A 16,898-nucleotide genomic window follows, 5' to 3' on the forward strand; every position below is an offset into this window, starting at 1 on the left:
ACCATTACTTTGCACATTGAAATTTGATGCATTTGGGCGCCAATGATGTTCTGGAAAATAAATCTGTTAATTGGATGGCCAGTAAAAGAACAATCCTAAGGGGAGCATTAATACAATAAATAAAGTAATTCACTCACTTGAACCTCTGTATAAGCGCGTTGTGCTTGAGACCCATAAGTTCATATGGGTCAGTCTGACCGGCACTCCAATTTGTAGTTGTGTGAAGTTTGCCTCCCTCTACAACACAACCTTCATCACTGCTTCTTCCTACAATAATAAAACATGCTGTGTGAGCAGTGCTTACTTCCTACTAAAAGGTAGGACACAGTCAGATAAGTGACTGTTGTCAGACAAGAAGATTCCACCAGGGGTCTGTGTCTGTTTACTGTCAGTTCTTCTTGCAGGATGTTGATCGGCAGCTAACAAGCCCCACCTGAGCATGCTGGAAGTGGCCAGCTATAAAGAGACACTTCTTTGGCTGGTGCTCCTCTCCTCTCCGACTCCTGTGTGGAGGACCTGGCTGTTTGTTGGTTTGTTTTTTTGTTTGTTTGTTTAGTTTAGTTATTGGTTCACTAAATAAATGTGTATTTATTACTTTTAACTCGTCTTGTCTCCCTCATGTTACTGCCTTTTGAGCCGTGTCGTGACACTGTAAAAAACAGAAGCAATTTTTCAGTATCTAAAATAGTATGTATGAAATCCAGTATTTCAACAAAGTGACAGCTGAGCTTCATATTTGAAATAAACACATCCACTCCCTACCTGTTTAATCAAGGCAATCCTTATTGGGATTGGTGGTCCCTGTTCACAGTGGTGTGGCTGGATTTCCTCAAGCTAAATGTGACAGTAGGAGGACATTCTGTTCTTTAAAAACCTCAAAATTCAGTAAAGCATCTCTCTGAGCCACAGAGAGATACTATATAAATTTTGCATTGTAGGCTACCGCAGAGTCTGCGGTAGCCTACAATGCAAATTTATATACATATGTGAAATTTGTTTTTTACTTAAACAGCTCAAAGTGGAAATCTGGAATTGTGTGTGGTAGTGGTAAACAAGCTGGCTGGGTACCATAATGGGGCACAAAGATATAAGGCCATATTTTTTCGCCTGAGCATTATCTGCACCAAATGAGCTGATTCAATATATTTTGCTAACATAACACTTCCCTTTATCAACCTGGTTTACCAGGTCTTCTAACATTAGGAATTTCAATAACTTGGTGCCGTCCGTGATAGCAATCACTGAATTGGTATGGCCTGACAAGTCCGTTAACCCCCCCCCCCCCCCCCCCCCCAACAGAAAAAGACCATTTATGGACTTTAATTGATATAATTTTCACTGTCACTGCAGGCAGTCTTGAGTAGGGCTTCATTGCAGTTCCAACATTTTTTGGGAGGGCCATTCAAATACAGACACATAAAAATACATGAGGCAATGAAACAAACACACCATAACATATCTTATTAATATCAATAGCCTGATCGTTGTTGATGTTGCACACTCCACTAGAGAAGGAGGCACCATGCTCACACCGCGCTGGTTAATAGCCTGCCAATAAACAAATGTGTTTCTGGATCCGGTAACATAATGAAGGGTATGCGGCAAGAGACAGTTGTGTGTGTAGAAGTACCGAAGATATAGAAGTTTCAGACAAACGTGAAGACGAAGGAAAGTGATTTTACTGTGAGTGGTCGATTACTATTACTGTAGAGTGATATTGATATTTACCTAGAGACAACAGTTAATGCTAAATGTAGCTAGAGTCAATGCAACGCTAGTTACTTAGCTAATGTTATGGGGTGTGTGCTTATGTGGTTGTACCACGTTAACTTAAAACTACTGTGGCAGCTATAAAGACCAAACTGACTGCTACTCATTCATAATTTCAATAGCTACAAGTTAACGAAAAATTCAGTCTGTCCCCGAAGTGACTTTGGTAGCCATAAACGTTAACGTACATGTAACGCCGCTAGCGTTAAGTGACAACATTATTAAGCTAATGCTAGTTAAGTGCTCCTTTTTAAGGTAAAGTTTAGCTGCTGGTCTTCGGTAATTTATACTGACATCTAATGGGAGAAATTTACTTTATCTTAGCTAAAAGATGACTTTATTTTCTTATTATATTTATAGAATACTTCATGGGGGGTCATATTGCCAAGTATTAATACCAACTTTGTTGAAAGTTAATGTAATGTTGGTGACCTACCTTGTTCGTTACTCTGACTTCTTTAAAGTAACGGCTGAGCTGTCAATCAAAGTGCTGCTGTCTGCGCCCCTGTATCTGCTGCTCTTCTTTTAGTGTTAGCATACATTCTCACAAGATCCTACAATAGGTCCAGTAGCTTACAGCATGAGGTCACAGGGGTGTAGACTTCATAATTATCTCCCTAACAAGTTTCTCTGCATCTGAATGACGTAAAACGGCTTGAGGCTGAGCTATCAATAAGACAGCTTTCTGTGGTGATGAAGATGTGCTGGGTGAGGAGGCAGGAGGCAGGAGGCCCCGTTCCTCGTACGTGGCTAACTGAGTTAGCCGGATACTTTTCAGGATAAGATGACGTAGATCAGGCTTTTCGGTTCCACGAAGCAAGTTTGGCAAAATCACCATAGCAACACATCCATAAGCTTGAACCTGCTCCAGCGCAGGCTAACTGAAGGTAGCTGGATAAGCTGCCACTCCCCCAGAAAAAATGGCAGCTCCTGTCATATACGGTAGTCTAATGCGCTTGCGCATATACTGGGGGTTATACGGGAGTTCCAGAAATGCATGTAAAGTGAGACACACGGTGATCCATTAAAAGCAGCTGAGCAAACTAAGAAGCCTCTATTGCATTAACGTACAGCTCCCTTCCTCAGAGATCCACTGATGAAGGAGGATATTAGTTAGATTAGCGTTTTATAGGGAGAGAGTTCTTCCACATCGCCAAGATCCGTTATCACATCATGATGACTTCCTATACGAGCGCTATCCATTCTGCCCACAAGGAATCATTTATTTACAGACCTTCTGGAGCATACATTGAACACCACACGCTGCAGCCGAGCATTGACTGTCTCACAGACTGGATGCAGCCTTGAGCTGTTCTGCGAGTGGTACATTGTTGTACAGTGTCTGCGATGTGGAGAACATCGGGAAAGCCGCTGCATGCCGTGCTGTTGGTAACGTTTATTTGGCGCTTAATAAACTTATGGATGTGTTCATTACATTACCATGGCACATATTGTACTGACTCAGCATTCTGAGTAATGTGTGTGTGTTAGTGTTTACTTGCTCCCATGTCCTCTTGATGGCTGCGTTGCATACATGAGGGTTAAAGCACTCATAATGATATGACAGTGTTATTAGTACACCAGCATATCATTACTGTAGAACATGATTAAGGTGGACTCATGATAAGAATAGAGAGAATCACACACCATTTCTTTTCACTGCTTCAATTGATTGAATGTCTGATTATGAATAATACACACACACACACTGATCCGCCCATACACAGATTCACACACACAGATTCAAACTCCTAGTTCTATATGGTAATCTACACATACATGTATATACACATATATAGTACATGATACATAAGCGCATACAGTACATATATCCTCATGAGTATCTATTAATTCGTATCAGTTAGATACTCTTTGGGCTTGTTTTTATTACTTATTGTGAAAGAGTTGAAATCATTATTTTCGCTATAAGATCTCATGGGATGATGCATTCATTAAGCCTACTGCCAGCAGGCACATTTAAAGACATATCATCTGATTGATTGGGGTGATGAGGCATTAAAATGAGCCGATACATTTCCCAACACTTACACATTTAACTTGTCTGTGATATTTTGCCGTGCTTCTTCGTCTAGCCCTCACAGCGGTGGCGCTGTTAGATGTAGCCGTGATTATGGTCTTGAATTCCTCATATGCGTTCATGATCATCTCCTGCTCGTCAGCGGAGTAAAAAGAGGCTCTTTATTTGAGTTTATTTGCCATTGTACTGTTAGAAAATCATGATTTCGGTGATCGACGTTTCCCCCTTTTGAAGTAGGACGGGCACGCGCAATTATCCTGATCCTGATCGTCTGGTTCGAATTAACGAGACTGTTTGAGCGGATCAGCCTTGGAAAAACCGAGATAGCCTGATGTCAATCATCTGGTTAATTTAGGCTGCTAATAGGACATTTGATTGACTTAGCTGAACCACGTACGAGGAACGGGGCCCTGGACAACCCCAGAGGACACCAGATGTGAGGGTTTACTATCAGATGTGGTTCGGAGGGTTTTTCACCATGACACATGAGATCTGATCACAGCATTGATAAACACACAAAGAGAACACACTCATACACACTGAGCTTCTACTCTCACAGATCCATCTGCACTTTGAATCAGTGTCACTATCAATCATCAACAATAATATGAATGTCAACATGAATCATTTGTAAAGAAGTGATGATGTGATGTTGATCGAGGGTGCACACCTTCCCAACCGGATTCCTGTGTCAACAGAGAGAAAAGGAGAGTTATGCATTTTCAAAAAGCACTGTATCTATATGTATTACAATACACTGGTCAAATGCCCAACTTCATTTATGCAAATATTTAATAAAAAATAAAAAAGCAGATTCCATCATTATCATTAAAAGAGAAAAAAGCTCCCTCAATAAAGCAAATATTCTAAGAAGTGACCATGCCTTTCATCTTAGAGTCATACATACACTCAGTATTAAACATGCTTTCACTTCATTCTTCAGTATCATTAAATAATCATATTCCTGACCTCATTCTATTCTTTTTATGGTAAGAAAGGAAGTAAATTAAACAACATATTTTCTCTTGTCATAAGAAAAAGGAAAATGAAAACCTGTTGACTGATTACTTTTTGTTGACAAAATGAACATTACCAAAGTGCACCACAGTCATGTGTGTAAAGCCAGGGGAGAAACACCTTCCACAAGTACCGACTCTCCTCCCTGACAAACACTGTGGACTTGTTCCAGAGGCGTTCGTAAGACCAAACATGTCCAGATAAGGATAAGGATGTTTATTGTCATTGTAAAAACATACACCGAAATTAAGTTGGCAACTCATCAGTCAGTACAGCAGCAACATTTAAAAAGTGTATAAAAACATTAAAACAAGACATGAAATAAATATACACAATATAAAACAAGATAAAGCACAGGCATCAATGGCTTCAAAGTGAAAACGGTGCTTTGTTAAAGTGTCGTGTTATTGACTATATTTGTTTCACTGCAGCACTGTCCGGTGTGAGCTGGGTGGGGTGGTGGGTGGGATGGAGGAAACCGCTCTGGGGAAGAAGCTGTTCCTCAGCCTGTTAGTCCGGGTTTTGATGGTCCTGCATCTCCTTCCTGATGGTAGTGGAACAAACAGAGAGTGACCCGGGTGTGTGATGTCTGTACAGATGTTTCTGGCCTTCTTCTGGAGGCGGCCAGCATACACAGTGTCCAGGTTAGGCAGGGTAACTCCCACAATCCTCTGTGCTGTTCTAACCACCCGGGCCAGGTCCCTCCTGTTCTCTGCTGTGCATCTGGCATACCACACAGTAAAGTACTGACACAGAATGCTTTCGATCACACTTCTGTAGAAGGCCAGCTTGTTTTAGCTTCCTCAGGAAGAAGAGCCTCTGCCAGGTGTGATGTGTTCAGGGACCATGTGAGGTCTTCAGTAATCTGGAGCCCCAGGAATTTGATGCTGTCCAAATGAGCTAGAGACTTCCAAATGAATCAGGAAATCAGCTCTAATAGATCTGCTAGGAACGCAGTAAGTTTGATAAAGGCATATGACGAGGGCCATCAATGTTTTCGTTATTTGCCAGAGCAAATAAGTCTGCACACAACCGGCTCAATGGTCTCTAGCTCTTGTTGTCACACAGATACCATTTTTCAAGCCAACAAGGTGAGTACACCCCTCCCACAGCTTACTAATGAACTCCTCTTTCTACAGTCATTAAGGACATCAACTAAATCTTGCCACGATGTCTGTCCATACACAGTGTATGAGGCGAGTCTGACCATTCTTCTTCTCGTTAGAGCAGAATGTGGAAGCAGCTACTCTCATGCTGTGATCCCATGAAGATCTACCAGTACATTGTTTTTGTCTTTGAGTGCCTGAGTATGTCCTCAATTGCATGTGGATCCACTTCAATTCGTCATCATCTCAGTCTCTAGGAGCTCTATTCTAATCACACGAGTAGAACAACCAGTGCGAGGAGGTAGGTCTCAAAGCTCACTTTGTAGTTTTGGTTGATGTCTGTGCTACAGCAAGTGGTAAGTAGGACTGAAACTCAGGACTTTCACCCAGAAGACAGCTGTTCATGTCCCATCTGAAGCTAAAGTCAACGCTGACTTATTTTGTCACATTAGTCATGTGACTCCTTAATACTGTTAGTACTGTGAGTCATTTGAGTTTCTACTTATGTGAGTCGTTACGCATTCAAGTTAACGTCAACCACACTCTTTCCTAACCCTTACTACGCCGTTTTGTTGCCTAAATCTAATTTCCTGTGAAAAGTGAGATTGATTTGGAAACATTGACGCGCCGTCTCTGGCGCTAGAGGGGTAACTCGGGCATCATAGATTGAAGTTTAGGGCCACTGACCAAGCCTTAGTATTTGATGAGTTGGGAGTGTGAGTGTGTTGGCTGCATACTTACATCACTCAATCACTCATCACGTATCATATATAATCACATTATGGCCCCATAAGTCTACAATATATGACCTCATGTAGCTCAAAATGCATCTCATAATAAAGATAAGCTGCCGTACCAAGCTAAAGAAGAGAAAGAAGATGGGATTAGAGAAAGAAAAGAACATATAAAGGCTATGAAAAAACTAATTTAGATGATATTCAACATAAAAAAAGCACAACAATAATCCATTTAAGATGAGCACAAACTAGGTATCTGATAAATCACAGAGAGCATCTCATGTTGCCACTTCTATCTGGAAGGCTGACACATTCAATTCCACCATATCTGTGTCCTTTCACCTTTGACTAAGACTGCTCCCACACAATAAAACTAAACCTGTGCAACAAATGAGTGTGATTGTTTCAGCATGGCTCTGTTAGCAGCTGCATATAGCTACATCATGATACATTACCAAACTATTACTGCTGAGCAGACTGGATTTATAACAAAATTCATTTATTAATGGTTATTAATGGTCTGATTATAACTGGCTGGTTACTGATAATTAATAAATTCAAATGCATGCAGAATACTACCGGCTTGGCACCAATTTGAGTTCAAGAAGGATTTAAGTAACTGAACTCGACTGGCCTGTAAACAAACCAAGGAGCTACATGTCTCAGCTGATTTCAATCAGTTGTTTTTATATGCAATGATTTATGATCTCCAGGGAGTAGAAATAACGTTTTGTCTCCATTTAATTAGAATCTCTATAGTTAAGTTATAATCACTGCTCGACACAACACAGGGCTGACACACACAGGGCGGCAGTGTTTGACGTAGGAATGAGAACGGGCTGCACACTGTGCTGCACACCGTGCTTATTGGCTGAGGGTAACAACCCAACATGGGCTCCAAGAGCTCTTTACTGATGTCCAGATGAGTCCTGAACACAGCACAATAAGAAGAACAGAGAGAGTACAGGCAGAGGGCCGGGTCTCTGTGCAGACACCACCGCACACCTCCTCTAGTGGGCCACAAGGGATGATTGAGAGTATTATTTTTGTATCAGTCTATACAGTTTGAGGAAATTGTTGTTAGACAATAAGACACAATAATGATCAATCATGAAGTAGAGCAAAAAGAAGAGCATTGGAGTGTATATTGGCCACCTGGTTAAGATGACCATGTAATCACAAGGTCCACAGTTCAACGGTTTGGACCTTCGTTGCATGTTTGACCTTTCTTCACATAGACTGCCTGTATCTCTACCGTCACTATCACACTTACTGTGGTCACTGTAGAATGTCAGCCAGCTTCTCCTGGTAGTACTCATAGTTTTCTTTGCAGTCCTCCCACAGGTTCAGAGGTTCTTCTTCATTCTCCACAAATGTATCCCAGGTGTAGGAGAAGTCTAGAGGCTTCATCACTCTCAGCTTACAGCCAGCAGCATGCATGGCCTTCAGTCCGGCCTGGATCTCTGTTTCCTCCCACTCAAACAGCCGAGCAGCAAAGATGCTCAGCTTGATGTTTTTCCTGGCCTTCAACACTTCAGCTATCTTTGCTGCACAAGCAGAGCATGGACTGGAAGACACATACCTGAAATGAACAGAATGAAGAGAAACGTTTTTTCATTTCACATATCTCTGAATATAATTGTATCAGTGCATTATTAGCATAATCATTTTCAGATGTGATTTAATTTGTGGACATAGAACTTTTAATTTTTGTGTACAAGTATGGAGCTAAAAGGGGCACGCCACCAATTGTACATGACATGGTCAGTTCACACTGAAGGAGAGAACTGAAACCTGAGAGCACATCTGCTTTAAACATTTCACATCTGGAAGTAGCCTACTTGAGAGATTATTTATGACTCTCAACCTTGACCTTGCTTTTCCATGACTTTTCACATTAGTTTTTATTTCTCTAGAATTAGAGGAATGATGCAATTACTTTGGCATTTGATCGATTGTTGAGTTTCTGACATGTCAACATAAAACGATTATTTTAAGTCCCCAAAAAATCTGTTGAAGTTTGATTGATTAATTGTTAAGATCTGAATTGCAATTGATAGTGCTGTATGTATAACAACAGACACATAGTATAATATGGGGAATTTGTCTGGCTATAATAACTTATTGTGTATTTCATAATAAAATGAACTAAAGGAAAAAAAATTCTGCTGATCGTTTGAAGTTCATATTTTCTCTGTAAAAACATAAACATACTGAATCTGGAACATACAATATAAAGTTAAAATAAAATTTAAATTTGACATTTGTCAGTATAAAGCTTAGGAGATTGTTGTGATGTATATTTGACCAGAACTCAAAAATGCATGTTAGGTTTATTTGTGCATTTAAGAACATACAAGCATCTATACGAGTGCAAGTGACAACACTTTCAAAATTGTCATGGAAACAATATTTTCAGACGTGACAAAAAAATATTGTCCAGACTGAAAATGAGTCATCTTTGAATGAGCTACATTTTCTATGCCACATACCATCTGACAGTTTAAGAGAGGTATGTACCAGGTGATTGTGTATCTGAGTGAAGGATTGTAGTTCGGGATGCAATGTATGAAGAAGGCCTCCTCAGCATGCGACCCCGTATGCTCATCTTCCAAATAGCCCCTCAGTAGCCCATCAGCTGTGTTCCCCAAATCTACCAGGTAACACAGGAAGGTCTTGTTGCGTCCCGAGGAGTATTCCACGTTCTTGAACTGGAACTTAAAAGCGAAAGGATCAATCCGGTCCCTGTGTAAAACAGAATAAATGAAAGAAACATTGTTATGTTAGTTTCATATTCTAAAATGATGCGAAACCAATAGGAGACTGTTTCTTTATTATCTCTGCCAGGAAGATCATGAGATTGGTTGCGTCTCTCTGTGTGTGTGTGTGTGTGTGTGTGTGTGTGTGTGCATCTGTGAGTGACTGAGTATGCACCTGTGTCTGTCCACAGCTAATCTCGTATTCTGTTGCAGCAAACTGCATAATGTTTTCGGTGTCCAGTTATGGTTGCATTGACTTCGCTAGTGATGCCGGTGCAAGCCCACAGCATTCACATTAGAGATCTATTTCTGGAAGTATCCTACTGAGCTTTTGTTTAGACCAATGTAAACAATGTATTATCTTAAATTGCAGGATACCATGTCTAGCACACACTGAAGTGCTATGAATCTGTTCTACAGCTGATCTCTTTACGTAGGTCATCCTTCCAAGCTGATTTCAATTGTTCCATAGTTGTTGTACTTGTCAACTAAGACAGTTTCTTATATATATTTGATATACCTCTATTACTGTCAGGATCTCGCCGAAGTATCGGTTCCATTTGAGACTGGTTTGGAGAGTTAGCATGATGGATTACTGTGTTTAACAAAGTTCTGCACTTGCAGTTATTTAATGATTTTTTAAAATCTGCTCAAATTATGGAAATACCTGATACATAAATATTTAAAATGAGGGCGCATAAGAGTGATTTTCAATGAGAGGACTTTGGAGGGAACCAACCTGCCATTCATAATATTTTCGGACCTGGGACCAAATCTTGAGTGTAAGAGAAACTACTGGATTGTCTAATGATGCAGGGTTTACAGTGGCTAGGACTGAGAGTACCATAGTTTAGGAGAAGAGGGGGAGCAATATGCCCTTTCTATGTTTAGCAATAAAGGAGGTTGTTTGGTAGCCAGTAGGTCATCATCCTTATATTACATACCCAATATTAAAGGTGAAAATTTGGCAACCCCACCCCTCCTGCTGATTTGGGTCTCTGTGAGAGTGCCTTCCCTATTCTGGGTATTCTTTTATTCCAATCGGAATGTTATCTATGCTGCCAAAAAAAACACCTTTTTTTCATGTATATTGGAATACATTGGTACAAACAAATAATTTCGAGAGGATGGTCTTTTTAACAATATATTAATTTGGCTTGCTAAAGATATGGGCATATGGGACCATCTCTGCAGATCTTGCGTTGTTTGTTGGAATGATTTTAAGAAATTCTTCTTGTAAAGATCTGCACATTTTTAGTAACATTCAATCCTATATATTTAAACTGGATTGAAACTTTACGGGATCATTTTCAAAAGAATGTTGATCAGCCATAACATTAATTGGGAACAATATACTTTTAGTTATGTTAAGCTTCTATCCTGATGTCCAAATACACTTAAAACAGAATTCATCACGGAAACTGACTTAGAGTGGCAACGCATCATTCGCCATGAAAAAGAAGCTGATGGTTGAGTGGCTTGGGATGCTCAAAAAGTGTACTTTGTACATGTGTCATAAGTGATGGGAAGACATATTTTGTATGGGTTCTTGGCTTGGTTGTTGTAAATTGTCTCCATAGCGCCCCCTACAATAATTCAAAAGAGCAGCCCCAGTACTACATTACAGGTAAATGTATGAAACTTGGTAGGCACATGTATCCCATGGATACTTAAAAGAAAGTCTCTTGGGACCATGCTCCAAACCATACCGCAAATCAGCCATTTAGATTTTTGTGTAATTTCTCCGTAGATTTTGGCCTATTTCTAGTTGCGATACTTTAATGAACTCCTCCTAGGGACTTTGTCAGATCCACTTTAAATTTTGTCAGTACAATGTCAAGACTGTTGTGATTAAAAGTTATCAAAAGCTTTACGTTTGACGCAATGATTTAGCCGTAGCGGGCGGCTACTTTAAGTGATTCACCATGAAAAATGCTGATGTAACTCAGCTGGACTTGTTCCAAACGGTCCCAAACTTCACATGCTTGATAACACTCATGGCCTGAGGATGTCTAGAAGCTAATTTTCACTAATACTCATAGCGCCACCTGCTGGATAAAGGAAATCTGCATTTTGTGATAAACACCATCCGATTTACATGACTTTTACACAATGTGGTTTACATTTGATATAGAGCTACATAATGCATCTTTGCACGTGTTCTGTTGCGCCAGGCAGCAGATACAGGAAGCATCGGACTATTTGCAAATCATCATTTCCAGCATCAGGCAGTCCACGCAGGATTAAAAATCTCTCACTCGCGGACGCGGTGTCTGACGGTCGCGGACGTTCTCGGACGCGCAGGCCGGAGTCCCGCCGGCACCCCCGACGTGCGGGAGGATGCGAGGGCCCGTTCATCGCTGCTCGCAGCTTTAATTAGGGCCCGAGCAACCGACAACGTTGGGCCAGCGAAGGCCCTATTGGAATTCAAAGGATTATTATTAGGGCCCAAGCACCGACGAAGGAAAAAACAAAAAAGGGATTTGCAAAAAAACTAATTCGGCTCGTTATTTGACTTTGGTTCTCTCGTTTTTTTGTTTTTGGATTCAGACAACAAAAAGGGAAATACAACTCTGCTTTTCCGTTTTTGGTTTAAAATGAAAAACGAGAAAGTATTTCTGTATTTTCGACTAAAAGGTAAAAAAGACCATCAAAACGTACACCGATCCAGATCCAAGAATGTTTGCCTGTTGTGTGTTCAGCCTGGAATGAAGTTTCGTTCCAACTATTCCGTGTGTCCGTCGTACTGCTTCTGGGTCCTTTCCACACCCGTTACGCATGGCAAATTAATCTTCAGGTTCCCAGCTTTCAGATGATGTACTTCTATGTGGCATATACTGTTGACCTGCTGTCTCCCCCTAAAAGAGACTAGTTCAGTTGCCATTGCAAAGAACGGTGACCGCTTTAATTTTCTTTTAAAACTAGTCAACGCTGGCAACACTTAATTTTCTATTCTACTCTCTATGGTAGGTTCAGCTCAGTTTTTAAGTCATTTTTTATTATTTATTTTACATTTTAATTTTAATTTCTATTAGTTTTAGTCATATGTAAGATGACACAGTGTCAACAATATAATAAAACATGTTGGACAAGAATACAGGCATGTTCAGCAATATGAGCACTAGTCATAAAATATCAAATAATATCAGATTAAAATCTAAGAAAGATAAGGTAACTGTCACGAATTCCACTTAATCTTAGATTGTTTTCATCCTGCCTGCCTGTTTATTTAACTCTCTGGGTAATCGTAATATTTTATGCATTTCCTTGTTTAACATAAGCAAAGACAGAGTTGATTGGTAACATCATCTTTAGTAATAGTTCCCCTGTACTAAATAATTAAGTAGTAATTAATGAGTTATCTGTAGAACTCCAGACATAAGCGTGTACTAGACCATGATATGTTCCCCTCTCTCAAAAGACTTGTTTAAGTTGCACTGACAATGCCAGTCCATAGCTGCAGTTGAGTGAATACATTGAGTCTACACACCAAATGATATTGTCAATGGGCCAGAAAAGACTGTATAACCAGCTGTTAGGAGTGGCAGGTTATGTACATGTTTTTCCAAACTAAAGGGCCTAAATTCTGACTCTCCCATCCACAAAGAAGTAATGGTGGGAATATAGCAAAACAGTTCCATAACAATTAGTAATATCAAGGCAGGCATGTACATGGTAGTCTTAATTCATGTCAGTGTCTTGCAGCTGCCTACACAATCTATGTATTTTTTAAGTTGGTAATATTTTGTCAACATTGGGGTAAACAGATACCACAGTGAACATACTCCATCAAAAGTTAAAGTCCTGCATTTAGAAACTTGAAGGTAATACAAAGAACTTTCATTTTGTGTTGATTGTGGCGAGCTCTGTGGACAAAAGGGTTAGTGTTTCAGAGCACCAGACTCCCTTTAGAAAACATCTCATGTTACTGCAGCAGGGTCTGACAGTCTGCCCCTCTCAGTCCTGGTTCTGGTTCTCCCGTGCCTCCCTTCCCTCAAGCGGGGCCAGCAATACAGCCTGGGCCTCCAGCAGTGTGGTGTTGGTGTTGGCTCCCACAAGGACTGGTGTAGCAGCGAGGCGAAACTCTACCCGTGGCTGGAGGAGGAGATGTTGTTGCCCTACGCTGAGTTGTCTTCCTACCTCGGGAGCTAAGCCGGATCTGGCACAGATGATGACCATTAAGAATAACTATATAGAAATATACAATCTTATGTCTGACAGTCTTGTTCCTTATGTAGGTCATATAGAGGCATCAGTATAAACTTGAGACTGTTTCAGAACAGTTCACTTTTTTGAATTTACTTTAAGTAAAAGTATGCAAATATTATCATCAAAATGTTTTTGCAGTACTTAAAGAAGCTGTATTTTCATTTAGATTATGAATATAGCAGCAACCAACTATCATCTATGCAGTAATCTCACTGTCTCTGTCTCTGGAGAGCTCTGCTATTAGTGCATTTTACAACCTTTATAACCCAATGATTTACAAGAGGGCTATCATGTATTCGTACTGGGATGACAACTTTCAAATCCAAGCTAAAGACCAATCTGTTCACCATTGCTTTGAATTACTGTTCTTTTAAAATCTCATGTATCTATTGTGTTTCATTGTTTTTATTCTGTGTGCTCTTGTTTGCTTGCTTTTATTGTAAACTGTAAAGCACTCTAGGTATAGAATGTTGCCAGCTATTATCAATTGAGGAACGTGAATGGAGGGCTGTCCCAAAAGTCATGAGTTTTGTCAAACAAAACTTTTTTTTTAGAAAAACTCATGATCGGTCTCGAGAAAGAGGTTAAGTTAGCAACACTGAGGAGCAGAGGAGTCACACAAAGGCAGAACCAATGCAAGTAGCTGGCTTACAAGGTCAGACAATAATAAGATCATTTTTGCCAGCCCAACTTGTAGATCAGCATTACTAGGAATTCATTACAATACATTATATTTGAATATATTGCTCGCTTTTCCCCTAATCGCTAAATTTGTCGCTAGTCGCTTTTTAGAAATGAAGTCGTTCAGAGGGTCTGAAAAGTTGCTTAATCTAGCTAGAACGTTTCCAAGTTGGTAACACTGGCCAAACTTTCCTGAGGAGTAGAAGTAGGTCACCCTCCAGCAACACAGCGACTGAGAGCAAAGAGCTACCATACTGTGAAGTGTCACGCCCTCATGCCTTCTGCATTCTAAAAACAAGAAAATAGCATCTGTTTTAACAGTATTTTTTCGTACTGTAATTAAGTCAACTATTTTTTAAAGTGGGTTAGGGTTAGTCACTCTGTTCGTGTTGACCTCAACATGCCACAACTGTCACTCAAAAAGCACAATATATACAACAAATGATATGTATTATGGAAATAGTCGGCTGTGTAGAATACATTGAAGTGATAGACTTCAATACATACATATACAATACATTGAAGTGATAGACTTGTTCCCAGATTACAAAACTGCAAAAATAAGACCAAACAGGGATTTTCCATGGAAGCAGCTAGATGGGAAATCATACGACACACTCATGTTAGTGAGACTCTACTAAACAACATAAATCATGCTTGTAAATTCGAACTCTATTAAACCAGGTTTTTCCTCAACACTCAAGCATCTAATGAAGCTGCTTTGCCGTGTAAAAGCAAAACGTTTGTATGGCTTTTATTTTAAAGTGTGCTAAGTAGGAGTTTTTTGTAGGTTTCTAATTAAAGTTAGAGGTTGGTCTTAATCTACATTTGGATATGTAATAACTGCATTATAACAACCTGCAAAACAACGTCTCTATCATTACGGACATTTCATTGGGTTTATCACATTATCACTTGGCAAAGTACGTTTCAAATGTTTCCACCATGGGAATGTAAAGGTTAAGATTCACTTTTAATGGCAGGCAGTTCACTCAAGTCAACTCTGATTGGTTGTCAGTGCAATCATGTGGGATCAGTGGATCCTCTCTATCCTCTCACCATTGTCAGCACAATGAAAGGCATCTTCAGCAAAAGAGAAACTTTGTAAATAAAGCACATGTAGAATGAGGTAACTCAGCCATGCTCATCCTTGACTCTGTCTATGAAACCGTTTATTGAACCATACTTTTTGATATGAACCTACCCTTGGATGATTTCAAATGGAGGTAGTTCCATTGGCTCAACCTGAAGATCTCCATCCTGACTGCTAGCTACTGCACCATCAGAGGCTGCCGCCTCAGCTGAAGGGACTTCTCCGTTATCCGCTGCACGCTCTCTTCCATCTTTCATTTTCTGTACATCCTTGGTCAATTCAGCAGACACTTCTTCTTTTCTCTCTTTTCTTCTCGTTAGCGAATTACCTTTGTCAGCCATGGTGAAAGTATGATTGTCTAGAGAATCTGTAGGTTCAGAAAATCTATGTGTAAAGAATTAAAAGTGGAAAAGACAATATGTAAATATGATATGTAAAGAAAGACAAGGAGGGAAAGAAAGAAGACCTGAAACTAAACAGACTTAACAGAAGACAAGCAGAAAGGATAAGAGACCAAATGAGGGGGAGGAGTGGAAGAGTAGAGAGAGAGAGAGAGAGAGAGAGAGAGAGAGAGAGAGGAATGCTAGGATTAGACCATACAGTTCATAGGTTTGTCCATAAATCAGGCTGATATGAACACTTTGTCACTTATCTGTTAGATGTCTCTCTGAGAAAATGTATCTACTGTGGTGAGGAAAAACTTTATTCAGATATAATGAAACCAGCAAAAACAAATGCAAAGCTTTTAGTTGCGTCTATCCAACCAAATGTTTTATTCTGATAGCATTCAAAGCATCAGCTGATGGGTGATTTAACAGGCTTTCAGAAGGCAACACTTGATCATATATGTATATTGTTTTTTGGCACATAATGTATAAGATTTAAGGATACTGACTCAGCATATAGTTCTGTCTATAAGCATCTTAAATCTAAAAATGGCATATTGGCACTGGCCTTTAAAGGCTCATATGGGTCAAACCATGGTAGATACACACAGGCAGCTGCAGCTACCAGACCAAGCAGGTCTATTTACAGATCCTGAGGGTGGGGGAGGAAGTGTCCCAGCTCTTCAGTTCGAACACAGCGTGTGTGCTTATGTGCATTTTGACAGACTGAGACTGCAGCTGATTTTGTCTACTGATACACAAGACACACATATGTCTGCAGTGTGGGGAATAAGCTGCGTACAGTTATTCTGGATAAAAGGCTAATGCAATAGGCTGAATGCAGCTTAATAAGCATTGTATGACAGCTTGCATGATGGCCGAAGTGTGTTAGTATCTCAGATATGTAACTGCACAGTGTGGACTGAATAACGGGATCAGTATAGGTGCCAGCTGGCCAAGAAAAGGCTAGCTTGAGTCCACATTTGGTATTCTCATTAGAAGGCTCTCTGTTAGATGGCGGTAGAACATCTATTTAAAAAAGAAAGAGTGTAAGAGAGACTGCCGTTATCAGCTGTATTTAGACTGTAGCTTAGGCTGTATG

General features: G+C 40.1%; 1 protein-coding gene across 1 annotated transcript; it reads right to left on the reverse strand.

Moving 5' to 3' along the window:
• Nucleotides 1-7,946: 7,946 nt before the first annotated feature.
• apobec2a (apolipoprotein B mRNA editing enzyme, catalytic polypeptide-like 2a) lies at nucleotides 7,947-15,751 on the reverse strand. The gene is made up of 3 exons (XM_076097047.1): nucleotides 15,522-15,751; nucleotides 9,189-9,413; nucleotides 7,947-8,250 (listed from the first exon to the last, which is right to left on the reverse strand). Exons 1-3 carry the CDS (start codon nucleotides 15,749-15,751, stop codon nucleotides 7,947-7,949), a joined length of 759 nt encoding a protein of 252 aa, XP_075953162.1.
• Nucleotides 15,752-16,898: the final 1,147 nt, after the last annotated feature.

The sequence above is a fragment of the Anarhichas minor genome, unplaced genomic scaffold (genome assembly GCF_050575085.1).
Source record: "Anarhichas minor isolate MPS153535 unplaced genomic scaffold, ASM5057508v1 ptg000023l, whole genome shotgun sequence".
NCBI lineage: Eukaryota > Metazoa > Chordata > Actinopteri > Perciformes > Anarhichadidae > Anarhichas > Anarhichas minor.

What these genes read in the sequence shown, in the direction of transcription:
- apobec2a (XM_076097047.1), bottom strand. Translation starts at nt 15,751, where the DNA reads ATGGCTGACAAAGGTAATTCGCTAACGAGAAGAAAAGAGAGAAAAGAA. An exon ending in CCATTTGAAATCATCCAAGG is followed by an intron (nt 9,414 to 15,521) that starts GTAGGTTCATAT and finishes TGTTTTACACAG; the next exon opens with GGACCGGATTGATCCTTTCG. An exon ending in CTCAGATACACAATCACCTG is followed by an intron (nt 8,251 to 9,188) that starts GTACATACCTCT and finishes TGTTCATTTCAG; the next exon opens with GTATGTGTCTTCCAGTCCAT.